At 41.0% G+C, this 18,151-nt stretch overlaps 1 protein-coding gene across 12 annotated transcripts in view; it reads right to left on the bottom strand.

Moving 5' to 3' along the window:
* ANKS1A (ankyrin repeat and sterile alpha motif domain containing 1A) overlaps positions 1-18,151 on the bottom strand; it is a 153,734-nt gene that overhangs the window by 29,995 nt on the left and 105,588 nt on the right. For all 12 annotated transcript variants that reach the window (XM_088153153.1, XM_088153154.1, XM_088153144.1 and 9 more), the window contains one exon: positions 17,707-17,813. In XM_088153153.1, the coding sequence (XP_088009279.1) occupies positions 17,707-17,813 (107 nt within the window). The remainder of the gene's footprint in view (positions 1-17,706; positions 17,814-18,151) is intronic.

The following is an 18,151-nucleotide window of genomic DNA, read 5'->3' as shown; positions in this document are numbered from 1 at the left end:
GCAATCTGCAATTGAAATCTACTGGAATGGTCACTTCACATCAGAGGAGCATTAGATCTTCTATTGTTACATACAAGAATCATTATTAACCAAAGGGTGTCAAAGTCAGTACTCATATGCAACCCCCAAAATGAGAGAATTAACTCAATTGAAGTCCATGGCTAGCCAACCAGTGCTACAGCAATCCAAATCCACAATCCAACCATAGATGTAGAGGAAGTGGAATTTGAACAGTTCTGTCAGCAACAAAAAGGCAACAGAGACAGAAGAAAATCTGTTCATCTAAATGCTGTGTTCCAGAGAAGAGCAAGAACAGGCAGGAAATTATATCTAAATAAGCAGTATAAATAAACTAAGGAAAATGATCAAATGGGAAGGACAAAAAAAATATTTTAAAAAATTACAGAAATTCTTTTATGCAAAGGAGGGCATGATAAAAGACAAGGAAGGCAAAGATATGTTGGAGAGCAAAGATATAAAAAGGATATGGAAGGAATATACAGAAGAACTGTACCCAAAAAATCCTGAAATCAATAATATGGATTCTGGAAAGTAAAATGAAATGGGTCCTAGAAAATATTGCTAACCTCAAAGTTGCAGAAGATGATGAAATATAGCCAAACTGTTTAAAACCTTGCAAGATGGCACAGTTAAAACGCCACATGTAGTTTGCAAGCAGATATGGAAACACAAGAACGGCCAATGGATTGGAAACCATACATGCATATTCCATTACCAAAAAGAAGGATAGTGCTAAAGAATGCTTGAATTACTGAAAAATTACACTTATCTCACATGGTACTAAGATAATGTTCAACTTTCTGTACACCAGACTTCAATAATACATGAAACGAGAACTGCCAGATGTACAAGCTGGATTCAGAAGCATATTGCTAACATCCAAAAGATAGTGGAAAAGGCAAGGGAGTCTATTTTTGTTTTACTGATTATACAAAAGTTTTTTGACTATGCAAGCTACAAGAAATTGTGGATAGTATTAAAAACATGACCAGCTCATCTGCCTTTTGAAGAATTTGTGTAATGACCAAGAAGTAAGAATTAGAATGGAATATTGAGGTACTAAATAGTTCAAAATTGGGAAATGAGTAAACCAAGATCACCTTATTTAACTTGAATGCAGAAATAGTATAGTGAACTAGAAGAAATAGAAATTGGAAATAAAATTCCTGGGAAAAGCAACTACAACCTAGATATGTTGATTATACCATACTGACTGCTGGAAGTAAGGAAGACTTGAGGAACCTCTTGTAGCAGATGAGACAAGGCAGAGTAAATGCTGGCCTACTGCTCAATGTGAAATAAAAATAACAGACAATGCCAGCCCAGTGCAAACAATGGGAGAAGCTGAAGTAGTAACATACCATATCTTCCTAGGCGCAAAAGTTCACAGGAGAGGGATTGTTGCCATGTGACAATCTAGATACAATATTAACGTGTCAGCCACTAACAAAGATATATATTGCCTATGACTATGGTTTTCTCACTTGTAACGTGAAGCTGGACCATCAGAAAGTCTGAAAAAAACCTGATGCTTTTGAATTGTGTTGCTTGAGAAAATTGTTGAATGTATCTTGACCCATGTAAGAACAACAAATAATTCAATACTAGATGAAGTAAAACCAGATTGCTCTCTGATAGCACGAACAGTGAAGCTAAAATTTAAATATTTTGGACATGTTAAGGCAAGAGTCAGCAAAGACCCTAATGGTTGGAAAAATCAAAGGCAATTGAAAAGGAGTCTGACAGAAGGTAAGGGAGCTAGAAGTTGTCACAAACATGAGTTTACAAGAATTCAAAGAGACAGCTTCTAATACTGTTCTTGCAAAACAATGACCATGAGTCAGAAATGACTGAATCACCACTACTGCATCTGGGCTGCAAAAATCCAGATGACCACTACTGGATGGCAACAAAGAGATACTGTACACAGATACAAATTTGCTTTGATACAATCCCTTCTACTGAGAACACTCTTAATTAAAAATATAGCATTTTCCCCATTATTAAATGATTCTAATATTTTAAATAAACCTAACATAAAAGTTATCTTATATGGTAAAAATTAACATGCAGGTAGCTAGCTCAAGTCTCCAAGGTGATGGCCTTACTCTCCTGCATAATCTTTCATTTAAAATAAACTGCTTTTGACAATTAGAAACAATTCCATGACCACATGATAACCCATACTTCAGACAGCAGTTGGAAGAGGATGAAAATGCCCAAGTCCTAGCCCATCTTAACTATCTGTAGACATACAATTCTGTGAGAATTCACAATCTGTCATTATTAAGTAGAGAAATTTGCAATTAGGCTTAACCAGTAGCAAACAAGGATGATTAAGAAGGTAATGTCAAAAAAGAGTTTATACAATTCACACACCTCTTCTCTTCTTCCTTACTGTTTATAAACTCCAATGCTTTCTAAGGAGTTATATTTCATAGCTTTCATTGCTATCATTGTATAGAAGCTGAGCCTGCAACAAAATGTTACAGTGTGAAGTGTTTACGTTCGGCCCAGCTGGAGTTTCTTCATGCTTTCTGCATCTCTCTTCATAAGCAGATGGTGCCATCTTGGTTGGAGATCAGCACTAGTACAAAGATGTGCATGGCATTTCAATTTGCTGCAAAATACAGAAAGCAATTTGTTGCCTCTTTGACCCGCAGTACCATTTTAGTTTTCCACATCCTTTTGCTGGTTGCTTATTAAAAGCACTAGGATGCAAGTACTATGACAGGCATTGATATCTCCCAATCTGCAAGGTAAAATAGGACACCAGAAATTCTGTTCTGTCTAACAGGAAGCAGAGCTGTCACCAGCCCTGGTTGCACAATAACTGATGGAAAAGGACCAACCCTTTTCAAGAGCTCCCTTTTATCCTTCCTTATCACATTAATATACTGTACAAACCCAGCAGCCCGGCAGATGTATAAGACCATTCTCTGAGTAGTAAGGAGTAGTCGATAAAAAGATTAATTCAGGTTTCCAATTTATACTTATTTTAAAAAGCAGCAGCAAAAAGAATTTTGGAAACAAGCATTTGCTTTTAAAACAACATGAAACAAAATAATCCCTATTGTGATTAATTGTAACTTTTAACCAAATCACGTTGTATTACTTTTTATTGTGTGTTGTTTTACTTTATTGTTGCATTAGCTTTGGCTGTTACTCCCACATGATGCTTACAGGTGATTCACTGAAGCCTCCCATACATTCACAGACAGCCAGTAAGCACTTATGAATCTGATTTCTTAGGAATATGTTTCCCAAAACGGATTATTCAGAAAAGTCTCTGGGGCTAAATCTTCATTCCTTGCCATCTACTTGAAGACACAGGAAGAGCTCAAAATCACAGGAAGATTTCCCAGAGCAGGAAAGGCAAAACCTGTTCAATAAGTCCCTAGATACCCTCCATTTGATTTCTCCCTGGAATAAGGTTTTGAATGTGATGTCTATTTATGTCTGGGCAGGTTTTTGTTCCAAACACTGTCTAGCAAGAGAAAGGAGTAAAGGTAGAATCTGTCATATAACCCTGTTTATTGTTCAGCTAGCTAGATCATTTATAAAGCATCCATATCCTGTTTTTGCCAACAGCTAAGCTAATATATGTTTCCTTTTATACTATTACTTTTAAAATTTTCAGTGAGGTATTTTGCTAAACATTTTATGAAAATACAATGAGTTACATCAACTAATCAACACATCCATCATGTTCACTGAGACATATTAGAAAATTCTATGAAAATGTTTCCTTTACAAAAATCTGTACTATTTTTTCTTTATCTTACCAACCCCCCCCCCACCCCCAAAAAACAAAAAAACCACCTCTGCAGTTTCTATAATTTTTCTAGACAAATTCATTGGGCAATAGAGAAGAATAGGCTGATGACCTTTAAAAGTATAATGATTGCTTGTTGATATAATTGGGATAGTCTTTTTCCTACAGTTGTACATGCTTTGAAAATGATTCGAAGAAGTGCTTCAGGCTCATCTGAGCATTTCCCCTCTATTCAATAAAGCAGCCTTTCTTTTTTTCAGGCTTCCATGTAAGTCTGGAAATAGGTGCAGCTGCTTTAAGTAGTTAATTCATTAAAACGAATTTTTCTTTAAAAAGCTATTCCTTTTGTTCAGGATCTTGTAGAAGCCTGGAAAAAGAAGAGGCTAATTTAATGAATAAGCCGAGAGGGACTGAAGTTATGTAACATCAAAGGCACTTGGTCCAAATCATTTCTGAAGAGTGCCCACCTACTAATTGCTATCTGAAATTTCAGTTGAACATATTTACCCTTCTACCTCAAGGGAATATCATTAATTTCAATTTAATTAGAAACATGCTGAACATTATATACCAATACTTTTTGTATTACAAATTGCTGAGGAATGAGAAAAAGCTTGCTGTGTTTATTTGGCCTAAGTAAGTAATGCATGCTATATATATTAGCTGGTTTTGTGAGTAGTGGAGATTCTCACTTTGAAATATGATTCACTCTGAAAGGTAAAATGGCAAGCCATTTAGCGTTTTACATACTACTGGCCAGTCATCTGTCAGAACAGCAGGAGTGAAAACACATTCCTCTAGAAATACAGCTAGGAACACTTCTGTTAAAATTAGTATTGGTTCATCTTCAGTGAAGATAAGCTGAAGTATCACCTAAAGTGTTTTGTTTCCTGCCCAACCTTCCTAGAAACAATTTATCAAATTAAATGAACCCAGGGAAAGCAAAATACCCAAGTATTTCCAAAGACAGCTGTAAGAGTGGTTTTAACTTGTTTCACTTATTAATTCAGTTTTAATTTATATGGCCGCCAATCTCACAAAAAGCGACTCTGGGTGGCATGCAACAAGGATATAAAACAATAAACATATATAAAAACATTATTAAAAAGTTTAAAAATCATAAAAGAAATTAGATGTTTACAGCCATAATGGAGCTGTCTCAAGATCTCACCGGTCCCCTGGGACCCCCAGGCCTGATGACATAGCCAGGTCTTGAGGGACTTCCAGAAAATAAGTAGGGATGGAGCTAAGCCCACTTTGTGGGGGAGGCTACTCCATAAGGGGGTGCCACAGCAGAGAAGGCCTGTCTCCTGGAATCTGCCAAGTGTAGGTCCCTAGAAGATGAGACCCACAACATGCCTTCTCTACCAGATATAATGGCAGATATAATCGAGGAGAAGTGGTCCCTCAGATAACCCGGCCCCATGCCATGAAGGGCTTTAAAGGTCAAAAACAGCACATTGAACTGGATCCGGAAGCAGACTGGCAATCAATGCAGCTCGTGGAGCAGAGTGTAACATCTGCAGTTCTAGAAGCACACATAACTGCATTCTGCACCAGCTGAAGCTTCCAGATACTTTTCAAGGTTCTCTTCATGTACAGCACATTACAGTAGTTCAATCAAGAGGTGACTAGGGCATGAGTGACTGTGAGCAGAGCCCTCTGATCTAGGAACAGGCACAATTGGCACACAACATGAAGCTGTGCAAAGGCCCTCCTAGCCACGACTGCCACCTGCTCTTTGAGCAGGAGTTGTGAGTCCAGGAGGACCCACAGATTACACACCGGATCTGTCTAGGGCAGTGCAACCCTACCCAGCACCAAAGATGGCATAGTCCTAGAACTGGCAGGCCCCAAAACCCAAAGCCACTCAGTCTTGCCAAAGTTCAGCTGAAGCCTGTTGTTCCCCATCCAGACCCTCACAGTCACCAGACATCGGGATAAGATGTTCACAGCATCGCTTAATTTGCCAGGGGCAGAAATATATAGATGGGAATCATCGGCATACTAATGATACCTCATCCCATGGGAATGCGCTCGCCCAGTGGCCTCATGTAGATGTTGAATAGGAGCGGAGAGAGTACCGAACTCTGTGGCACCCCACATAGTAGGGGCCAAGGGTGGGATCTCTCCTCCCCAATCAGCATCTACTAGAATTAACCCTGGAGAAAGGAAGCAAACCAGCCCAAAATAGTGCCGCCCAGCTGATCCAGGATACCACAGTTGATGGTACTGAAAGCTGCAGAGAGGTCAAGCAGGGCAAAGATGGATGCCCAACCCCCATCCTGCCCTTGCCAGAGATCATGACCAATGCTGTTTCCGTCCCATACCCAGGTCTGAATCCCGATTGAAATACGTTTCATCCAAGATCCTCTGAAGCTGCTGTGCAACCACCTTCTCAATCACCTTCTCCAGAAAGGGGAGGTTAGATACTGGATGAAAATTGTCCAGTATGGTGGGGTCCAGCAATGGCTTCTTGGGGAGGGGGCGAACCAAGGCCTCTTTAAGAGGTAGAGGAACAACCCCCTCACTCAAGGAAGAATTCACCACCGCTAGAACCCAGTCACACAACACCCCCTGGGCTGCTTTAACAAGCCAGGAGGGGCATGGATCGAAGGAGCAGGTGGCTGAACTCACAGTCCTAAGGACCCTGTCCACTTCCTCAGGCCCAGCAGGTTCAAACCATTCCCAGATAACCGGGCAAGACTCCTCTCAGGCATCTCCTTCAGCCCTGCAACAAGACTGGCGTCCAACTCCAAGTGAATTCGAGCGACTTTGTCCGACAGATGCTGAACAAATTCTTCTGCGTGACCGTGCAGAAGGTTCTCTGAGTCCCCTCTACCCAAAGCACACGTCACCCAAAATAGGGCTGTGGGATGGCTATCCATGGATGCAATAAGGGCGGAGAAATACTGGTGCTTTGCTGCCCTTACCGCCACAAGGGCAGTAATAGAGGCCCTAACCCATGTTTGGTTGAGTTCATCTTTTGTTGAATGCAGCGATGCTCTAGACATCTCTTCTCTCGTTTCATCTCCCTCAACACCTCCATGAATCACAGGGAGTGACAGGACCCATGAGAGGGGAGAGGTCGCATGGGCGCAATCTCAGCTGCCTTATTCCAAGCGGCGACCAAGGCTTCAGATGGACCATGCAGCATATCAGCAGGAGCAGCCAGCAACTCTGAACCCATCCGGGTCCATCAGTAGCCGGAGGCGGACCAATCTAATGGGTCCAGCCTCTCTGCGGTGGATAGTGGTACTAGAGAACCCCAAGGTAATCAGGGCATGATCTGACCATGACAAGGGAGACACCAACAACTCCCCCAATTTCAGATCACATAACCACTGCTCTGACAGGAACACCAGATCCAGTGTGTGACCACTGTCCCTTGTGGCTCTGGGAGATCTGGGATAGACCTATGGCATCATGGTGGCCATGAACTCCCAAGCCCCCTTGGACCCCACTCCTAGAGAAGGCAGACTGAAGTCCCCTAAGACGATAAGTCTGGGGAACTCCACCCCCCAACCCAGAAATGAAGTCAAGGAGCTCAGGCAGGGAGGTTGCTGTGCAGCAGGGAGGCTGGTACAACAGCAACGACCCCAAATGATCCCTAGAGCCCAACTTAACGAACAGGATCTCATATCTAGTGACCTGTGGATCATTTACTCTGATTTTTCGTATCAGTTGATTCAATCATCACTCAGATACTGAATATAAAAATACAAAATTCATTATCTTTATTAATGCAATCACTGATGGTACTCAGATAGCTGTGCATATGCATACATTAATGTAGCTTGAGCCATACTGAAATCTTAAAAGTAATTCACCACACAAGTAAAAATTAGGCCATTTCATATTCTTACACCCTCTCCTTTGTTCTCATTTTGGTGAACATCAACAGCTTAGAAATTAGAAGGTATATTAGGCCCATCCACAGAGTCAAAGTTGCAACTGTATATGTATTTTTTAAGAGGTGAAACATTTTAGCTATCCGACATAGAGCTAAATATAACTTGTTTTTTGAATCCTATATTCTAAATAGAATATTTCACATAAGCCTTAGATGTTGCATTACATTAAGATTAATCAGCCCTTCTGTTTTTATAATCTTGATTATTTTTTTACCATTTTGTTATGCTTAACTAATCAACAAAAGAAAATACAAATACATATATCAGCATTAGTAGATCAGCACAAGGACAAAATTGATAAGCAGAGCAATTTCAAAAAAATGGAAAAAGGGGGAAAATAAAGTACTGCAAAACAGTAAAACAATAAACAACTGCAAAAAAGTTAACCAGCTGCAACCATGTTAGTGCATAGTCAGGTTTTACAGTGGGGCAAAAAAGTATTTAGTCAGCCACCAATTGTGCAAGTTCTTCCACTTAAAAAGATGAGGCAGGCCTGTAATTTTCATCATAGGTATACCTCAACTATGAGAGACAAAATGGGGAAAAAAATCCAGAAAATCACATTGTCTGATTTTGAAAGAATTTATTTGCAAATCATGGTGGAAAATAAGTATTTGGTCAATATCAAAAGTTCATCTCAATACTTTGTTATATATCCTTTGTTGGCAATGACAGAGGTCAAACGTTTTCTGTAAGTCTTCACAAGGTTTTCACACACTGTTGCTGGTATTTTGGCCCATTCCTCCATGCAGATCTCCTCTAGAGCAGTGATGTTTTGGGGCTGTCGCCGGGCAACACGGACTTTCAACTCCCTTCAAAGGTTTTCCATGGGGTTGAGATCTGGAGACTGGCTAGGCCACTCCAGGACCTTGAAATGCTTCTTACAAAGCCACTCCTTCATTGCCCGGGCAGTGTGTTTGGAATCATTGTCATGCTGAAAGACCCAGCCATGTTTCATCTTCAATGCCCTTGCTGATGGAAGGAGGTGTTCACTCAAAATCTCACGATACATGGCCCCATTCATTCTTTCCTTTACACGGATCAGTCGTCCTGGTCCCTTTGCAGAAAAACAGCCCCAAAGCATGATGTTTCCACCCCCATGCTTCACAGTAGGTATGGTGTTCTTTGGATGCAACTCAGCATTCTCTCTCCTCCAAACACGACAAGTTGAGTTTAGACCAAAACGTTCTACTTTGGTTTCATCTGACCATATGACATTCTCCCAATCCTCTTCTGGATCATCCAAATGCTCTCTAGCAAACTTCAGACAGGCCCAGACATGTACTGGCTTAAGCAGGGGGACACGTCTGGCACTGCAGGATTTGAGTCCCTGGCGGCGTAGTGTGTTACTGATGGTAGCCTTTGTTATTTTGGTCCCAGCTCTCTGCAGGTCATTCACTAGGTCCCCCCGTGTGGTTCTGGGATTTTTTGCTTACCATTCTTGTGATCATTTTGACCCCACGGGGTGAGATCTTGCATGGAGCCCCAGATCGAGGGAGATTATCAGTGGTCTTGTATGTCTTCCATTTTCTAATTATTGCTCCCACAGTTGATTTCTTCACACCAAGCTGCTTGCCTATTGCAGATTCAGTCTTCCCAGCCTGGTGCAGGTCTACAACTTTGTTTCTGTTGTCCTTCGACAGCTCTTTGGTCTTGGCCATAGTGGAGTTTGGAGCATGACTGTTTGAGGTTGTGGACAGGTGTCTTTTATACTGATAACAAGGTCAAACAGGTGCCATTACTACAGGTAACGAGTGGAGGACAGAGGAGCCTCTTAAAGAAGTAGTTACAGGTCTGTGAGAGCCAGACATCTTGCTTGTTTGTAGGTGACCAAATACTTATTTTCCACCATGATTTGCAAATAAATTCTTTCAAAATCAGACAATGTGATTTTCTGGATTTTTCCCCCCATTTTGTCTCTCATAGTTGAGGTATACCTATGATGAAAATTACAGGCCTCTCTCATCTTTTTAAGTGGGAGAACTTGCACAATTGGTGGCTGACTAAATACTTTTTTGCCCCACTGTATAAGCTGGTTGGGTTGTCTGTGCTACATGCGTGGTCGCCTGCCTGCCTCCGTAAGAGCTTCATCTTAACCTGCTTTCAGAAGGCTGATAGGGTTAGGGCAAGTCTATGCTAGAAAATAGGGGTCACAACAGAAATGCACTGCCTCCTACCTTTCTCCCCCCCACCTCCCTCAGCCACTTTCATCATAATGGGGAATTGCCAAGATGTTTATCCAAGCTGTTGGTATCAGACAGATTCTGTTTGAAGTAGGTAGTCCTGAAGGTACCTTGGCACCCAGCCATGTAGGGCTGTCTGGGTTAAAAGCAGCACTTTAAATTGTACCTGGAAACTTATGGCCACCAGTGCAAGGCCTGCAGCACAGGTTGCAATATGTTTGTGGCATCTGGCACCAGTTACCACATAGGTAACTGCATTTTGTACTAACTATACTAAGTGCTAAGCAATGCAATTGTAAAGTGTGACGTCACGTGACCACATCACTTAGCGATGGCAACACAGGCAGTCCTGGTTGTTATGGTAACCCAAGACACAAGGGTCATTAGGCAGAAAGCAGAGGGAGTCCCAGCTAAGGAGCACGGGGGTGCTGCAGGGGGCTGGAGAGGCCCTGGGAGGCCCAGAGCAGACCGCATGTGAGTTAGGGGAGGGGCTGCTTGGTGAGGCACGAGCTCAGAAAGGCTGGGGAGTGAGAATGCGGGGTGCCTGCGATTGCAGGGAGGCCAGGGAAAGAGGGCGCAGGGTGCGTGAATGCAAGGAAGCTGAAGAAAGAGGGTGCAGGTTGTGTGCAATTGCAGGGAGGCCATGGAAAGAGGGCATTGGGTATATGCATGTGTGATCTCAGGGAGGCCAAGGAAAGAGACCGCGGGGTACATGCGATCACAGGGAGGCCATGGAAAGAGGGCATAGGGTACATGCGGGCATGTGTGTGATCACAGGGAGGCCAAGTGAGACTGAAGGAGGGGAAGGAGGGGCAGTGCATGCCAATGAAGAAAGGCCGGGGGCGGGGTCACTTACCCCAGCAACTTGCGACCTTCCTTGCCAGATTCCCATTGACTATGCTTGGGGGAAGCTGGCAGGGAAGGTCGCAAATGGTGATCATGTGACTGCGGGATGCTGCAACTGGTTGTAAGTGCGAGCTGGTTGCCAAGAGCCCAAATTTTGTTTACATTACCATAGGGGTGCTGCAATGGCTGGAACTTTGAGGATTGGTCATAAGTCCCTTCATTCAGCACCGATGTAACTTCAAACCGTTGCTGAACGAATGGTCATAACTTGAGGACTACCTGTACACAATTTAATGATTTTTTTCCTATCAAAACACAGCATCTGAATTAGCCCTTTAGGCCTCTGAATAAAACACAACCTTACTGTTTGACTTTATCCCCTCACAGTGCCTAGGGTATTCTGAATTTAAAACAACAAATAGGACGCTAGCAAGATATTTCCTTCTTTTTTCCAATACATTTGTTATCAATGTTATCCATAAATGGGAGAAGAATGCAGCATATTACAAAAACTCATGCATGCCTTAATTTGACTATAAAAACTATACTTTTTCCCTAGCAGGGAATAAAGAAGAAGGCAGCTTACTGTTCCTTTCTTTGACTCCAGAATTTAATTTTCCCACTTACTATTCTGAACAGCCTAATTCAAATGAACTGTGAATAATTTGACCTATTCATTACTCTCTAAAACCAAACCAAGGACTATTCACAGGTTATGTTTCATATTGAGAAATGTATTAATTGTTGCAGAAGCATCACTCTAAATTTGGCTACATCCATCAGGAAACAGTAAGGTTCATAATACACAATATTTGCACAGTATTATGCAAAATGTATTTTACACAATCCTCTTGCCTTTTATACTAATTATTATATTTGATTTTGATGTTATTGGAATCAAAACTATTTCTAATTTATTTGCAGCCTGTGAAAATAAACACTGGAATGTATAGGAGTAGTGGAGTATAATCTATTTTAATCTCAACATAAAGCAGAATACTTCAAGAATCCATTCCTGATTTTTCTTGCAAATCTACAACAAAAAATACATCCCACTGACTCTATGATAATATAGTTAGAAATTTCTCAACATTAACAACAATACATCCCACTGACTCTATGATAATACAGTGGTACCTCGGGATACGAACTTAATCCGTTCCGTGACACTGGGCGTATCCCGAGTTGGTCGTAACCCGACGCAAATTTCCCCATAGGGTTCAATGTAAATCCGGTTAATCCGTTCCGCCCTCTGAATTTGGTCGCACCCCGAGGCAAATTTCCCCATAGGGTTCAATGTAAATCCAGTTAATCCGTTCCGCCCTCCGCCCGAATTTGGTCGCAACCCGAGGCAATTTCCCATAAGGTTCAATGTAATTACCGTTAATCCGTTCTGGCGTCCACGGACCACACGGAAAGCGGCCGGGCGCGGCGTGGTGCGGCGCGAAAATGGCCGGGTGCAGCGCGGCGCGGCGCGAAAACAGCCCGGCGCGGCGCGGCCCGGCGCGAAAACGGCCCGGCCCGGCCCGGCGCGGCGCGAAAACAGCCCGGCGTGGCGCAAAAACGGCCGCGGACCACGCGGCAGGGCCGGAAAAACAGCCGCGGACCACGTGGCACGGGCGGAAAAATGGCCACGGACCACGTGGCACGGGCAGAAAATGGCCGCGGACCACGTGGCACGGGCGGAAAATGGCTCGTACCCCGAGGCGGAGTTCGCAAACCGAGGTAAAATTTTGGGGCCAGAGCTGGTCGTAACCCGAAAAATTCGCAAGCAGAGGCGTTCGTATCCCGAGGTATCACTGTATAGCTAGAAATTTCTCAACATTAAAAACAAAATATTAGACAATGTCATCTACAACTTAACATAAAATGAACTATGTTTTATCATTCTATCAAAAGAACCCAACTTAATTTATATTATGGCTGAAGCAATTAGCTTAACAGCCATTTGGCAAAATGAAAATCATTACTCAATGTACTTAGCTACCTTATATACCAGTGAGATTTAACGTAACTCTTTTGTGCCAATCCTTTAGAATCATGTAACTCTAAAACTCCCTGTTTAACAAAACCTTTAAAAACTAGACTGACAAAATATGAAACGAAGTACCATAACTTTCTAGAACATTCTCCCCAATTTGACTTAAGGTACCAGCCTATAAAATACTTAATGTTTGTTAATTATGGTTCAATAAAAATTATTTTAAAAAAGATATTGTGGTTCTTTTATGAAATCTATTAACAATATTTTGTTAATTCTCACTTTGTGCACAGAAGTCAAAATAGTTTGCCACATGATTGAAAGTGTATTATTTATTTATTTAAAATTTATTTATTTATTTATTTAAAACATTTATATAGCTGCCTATCTTATACTGAACTCTGGGTGGCTCCCAACCAACAATTAAAACAGCATCATTGTACAATTAATATGTACATATATCTATTAAAACCACAGAGAGTAAAGAAACCTGGCACCATAATAAACTTTAACAAGCAATCCACTACAAAAACTCTCATCAATCTCACCCTATCCCAGCACTTAGGGGAAAAGCCAGGTCTTAAGTGCTTTTTGGAAGGCTAGGGGGGTGGGGGCCTGCCGAACTTCAAGGGGAAGGGTGTTCTATAGTTGTAATGGCATATGGGAATGATCTTAGGAGATGGGGGGAAGAGATGCTGCCTAGGGAACGGTCAGATAAGAGGGCATAGCCTGCAGCTGCATAATAGACGGAGAAAGAGGCTCAGAAGGGACCCTCCCTAACTTCTCCGGCAAGCTCCCATGGGGACACAGCAGCACTGGCTGAGCCGCCATCAGTTGTGCTGCCACGGGTTGAGGCAAATTCTGCCCCAGCTGTTGCATTAGTTCTATCATGGCATTCTGCAAATTGGTCATCTGTCCATCCACTTGCTGCTGATGTTACAACAACGCTGCTGCAAGATGCTCGGTGGATAGCAGCATTCCTTGAGGATTGGAGGACATTCCTGAAATTCCTCTCTTTGGAAGAGAGTATCCAACTTGCAAGATTGATGTCAATCTTCCCAGGTAGACCAACAGAAAACACGATCAGATGTGCTAATATTACTTTATTGCAGGGCTACATTAACAGAATCTGACAAGTCTGAAAGTACAAATCTCCCGTCTCCTTTACAGCCTGAGAAGTTAGGGAGGGTCCCTTTTGAGCCTCTTTATTATGCAGCTGTGGGATATGCCCTTTCTTATCTGAGTGTTCCCTAGGCAGCATCTCTTCCCCCCATCTCCCAAGGTCATTCCCACATACCATTACAATAGGGCAGGGGCTGCCATGGAAAAGGCATGCTTTCTAGATCCCATAAGATGGCAATGTTTAAGGGAAGGGATTAGGAGCATGCCCACCTTCTCTAATCTGGTAGGACGGGTAGATGTCCTTAGGGAGAGGCAGTTGCACAGATAACCTGGCCCTGTGCCATATAAGGCTTTAAAGGTGATAACCAGCACCTTGAATTGCACCAGAAGGAAACTGGGAGCTCACGCAACAGAGGTGTAACATGGATAAACCTAAGGGCACCCATCACTGCATTCGCCGATACATTCTGGACCAGTTGTAGTTTCCAGGACTTGAAGGGTAGCCTCACGTACAGCGTATTGCAGTAATCCAAATGGGAAGTGATTAAGGCATGAGTGACCGTGAGCAAGGCCTTCCGGTCCAGGAAGGGGCTGAACTGGCATACCAGACAAATTTGTGCAAAGGCCCCCCTAGCCATGGCTGCCACCTGCTCCTCGAGCATGAGCCATGAGTCTAGGAGGACCCCCGAATTGCACACCAGCTCAGTCCAGGGGAGTGCCACCCCGTCCAGAGTCAAAGATGAAATATCACCTGGGCCTGGGGGGCCAAAAGTCCAGAGCCACTCCTTCTTGCCAGGGTTGAGTCAAAGCTGGTTCCTCCCCATCCAGACCCTTACAGCCTCCAGGCACTCAGCCAGCACTGCGATAGCATCATCTGTCCAGCTAGGGGTGAAGATATATAACTGGGTATCATCAGCAGTCTGATGATGACCTCCCCCAGCAATTTCATGTAGATGTTGAAAAGGAGAGGCGAACTGAACTGTAACTCTTAAAAAAGGGATGTACTTCCTATTCCTTAATCTAGTGCTAATTAAAATAAAATAACCAAAAAATTATACAAAATGTTACTGTGTATATTTTTACAATATATAAGAGCACCCAAAATGCAGAGCAGAATTTAAGCATATTGTTCCTGCTATACTTAATAGTCAAAATATTTTTTTCTTCTATCAAAGCCAAAAGGATACAGAAGTGTATATGGCTTCAAGTGTCGCAAAGTTTAAAAAAGTAGCATTTTCTTCCATAGCAGAAACTCTGCACATAACTCTGTCACAGAAACTTTATCCTTACTATATAGGAGCTGCCCAATGTATTTGAAGTAGTTATGGGAATAGAAAGCATTTATGGAAGATTCTCATTATTTTTCTATAATTTGAAATTCACTCTTCTGTAAGAAAAAAAGCTTGTCATTACAAGAATAACTAAACAAATTCATGACTTTCGCGTAATCCCAGGAACAGAAATGTAGGTGATCTCCCATTTTTGATAGTTCATACAACTAAGCATCCTCATATGAAATCATATAAGAATTTGTTTTAACTGAACTTAGAGGTTACATCATTGAGGTCCACGATTGCCTCCTCTGAACATATCCTTCAAAAGGAAGGAACATACAGAGGCACACAGACTTTTTTGTTGAGAATTTTTTAATGGAACAGATGTAGCAGTTCAATACATGAGTTGCATATATGATTGAATGTTTAAAATGCCACATTAATATATCACAGTGTTAATAATGACACAGGTTTCAGTTACTTTATTTATGAAAAAATGTACATTTGTAACTGCAAGCAAAATTATACTGTTCCTTTTGAAAAAGGTTATTAAAATATTACAGAGAAAGTTCTGTGATTACTTGCTAAGACTAGCAAACTTCTCTTCCAATTGACTGCTTTCTGGTTTCAGGACACATAATAGCTAGGAACTGTTTGTATGTATATATGTGGGTGTGTGTTCTTAGGAAATATATTTACTTCAATTCATTTTATTTTTAGAAAAAACAGAAGTATTCAAAAGTATCCAGCTCCCTTAAAGTGTTGAAATGGGAAAATCATCAACATCTTAGAAGATATTATTTGCGTGTTTAGTTTTTATTCTATTTCAATCATATTTTATATTGTTTTATTGTATTTTAATTAATATTTATTGCTATTTTATTGTGAACCGCCCAGACTCACTTTTTTGCAAGATGGGCAGTATCTAAATTTGAGATATATATATATATCTAATTATTATATATATATAATAAAAATACTGTAACAACTGGAATCCTGATAATTATCTCTGCTCTAAAGCCTAATACAGCAGGTCAATAATTGAATTTTAAAGACTGCTTAATCTTGCTGAATGTTAAAATTTAAATACATACAAGAGTCTTGCAGACAACAACTAAACTAAGATGTCTTCCTCAAAACTTCTCCTCATCTGTCCCAGAAACAGAAAAATGTACTGGCACATTACATTCTGGCATGATTATTCAAAATTCATGATATAAGCAGATCAATCATAAACAAAATGAAAATAAATTCATTCCACATACTTATCTAAATGAAACTTGATAATTGGAAGGCAAAACCTTTAGATAATCTGTTAAAACACTAGCAAATAATATTACATTCTGTCCCTATCGCTCTCTAAAGTGATGGTTTGGCAAAAGAAATGGCCAGGATTAAAGCAGTGTTCTGCAAAAGATTATAGTGTAGTCTGGTTTTGTGTTAGATTTCAGAACTAAGATGTTTTTGTATAACAAAGGGTTTTACAAGTACAAATCTAACCAGTTCAGGGAATATATTTTGGCCTCCCATATGAAACCCACTGAACAAAGAGAAATACATTTTCCAACTCATTTTCCCCCAAAGTAATTCAGAAGCCTCTGTTTCAAAGACAGAGTTTCGCTCAATATGTACTACACTGAAGGATATGCAAATGTGCATTTTACCTACTGAAGAATGATAATTTGCCATCTCACAATAGTTTCCCCATAGTTAAGTGTAAAAACAAAAATGACAAGGCAATTATATTAAATCAGCAAGTATCTCCCAGTAAATCTTCATTCCTGTTGTGCCAAAGAATGAGTATAAATTATCTAGATGCTGATGAGACAACAATAACAACTGTACAATGACATCCTCTTTTAAGTGAACAAATGAATACCAATGCAGAAAAATTGTATTTTCTTTTCTTTTCTTTTATCTTAATTAAGATGGCTAGGGCTAAAGCTTCCTTTTCTCCCAATAATGCTGCTCTTAGGTATTAGGCTCAGCAATGAAGACACAATCTTTTAAAAAGGAAATATATTTGCATCCACTGTAAGTGTAAACATTAATACACTTCTAATTTATTAGAGATTAAATGCATTTGTTTCCATAGTATTTAGCATGTGGTAAATATTTGAACATTGCAAACATTTTCCAAACAAACAAGTATATAAATGTACAAAGCAATGGCATATAATATATCTCAAACTGATGGGTTGCTGAAATTACACTAAGGTGTGAATACTATAGGGGCTGAATTACTTCAAATATGTTTTCATCAGGCATGTCAATTTAAGGTTGCAGCTCAATTCTCCACATGTAGACTTCCTAGATGTCTACACAACTATCCTTATTGAGAATTACTCCTGAACATCAAATTTACAGGAAAAACCTGCACTCTAAAAAAGAAAGACAAATGTGTGTGCGGCATTTATCACTATTCAGGACCATTCAAACTTTTTAATTTGAGAGCCAAACATTGTGAAAATGTGTCTGTAGGATAGGTAACCCATGTTATACTTTTCTGTATCAAACTGAATCTGCTTTTCAAAAATCAATGCACGTGTTCAACAACACCCTTTCTGTACATTTTCAGGTAGTTACTCACCAGGAAGCGGACATCATCAAAGCCATTGAGAAGCAGTTTACTTTCATACTGCTGTAAGCCGATGGACTCCAGCCACTCCCCAACACTCTGCTCCAGCATCCGTGAACCTGACGAAAGAGGAATCGGCAGACGCTTGAAAAAGGAAAACCCGTTAAGGCGGTAGCAGCGGCACTCTGAGGAAGAGAAGTGGCATTGCCACATCATAGTCATTATCCTCAAGAAGCCAAACCAGGGCCAGAGTGCAATTAGGTGGCAGACAGCTCCTCTTCTGCACACAAACCATGAACAATAAGCTTCTGTCCTGTTCAATCTAGAGCGTTAATTAGACTCTCAGTTATACTTAAAACTCAGAATCCAAGTGGTTTATAACTGTTCCTGAGGCCCAAGCATTACATGCATTGATTTCCTGGCTTAAGCGTGCTCCTTGCCAGGTGTATGCATTCCA

The sequence above is a fragment of the Python bivittatus genome, unplaced genomic scaffold (assembly GCF_059951505.1).
Source record: "Python bivittatus isolate LINGU-HERP-01145 unplaced genomic scaffold, Pbiv_v1 ctg000700_np1212, whole genome shotgun sequence".
NCBI lineage: Eukaryota > Metazoa > Chordata > Lepidosauria > Squamata > Pythonidae > Python > Python bivittatus.
Note: the sequence above shows the minus strand (reverse complement) of the source record. Positions and strands in the feature narration are given on the sequence as shown.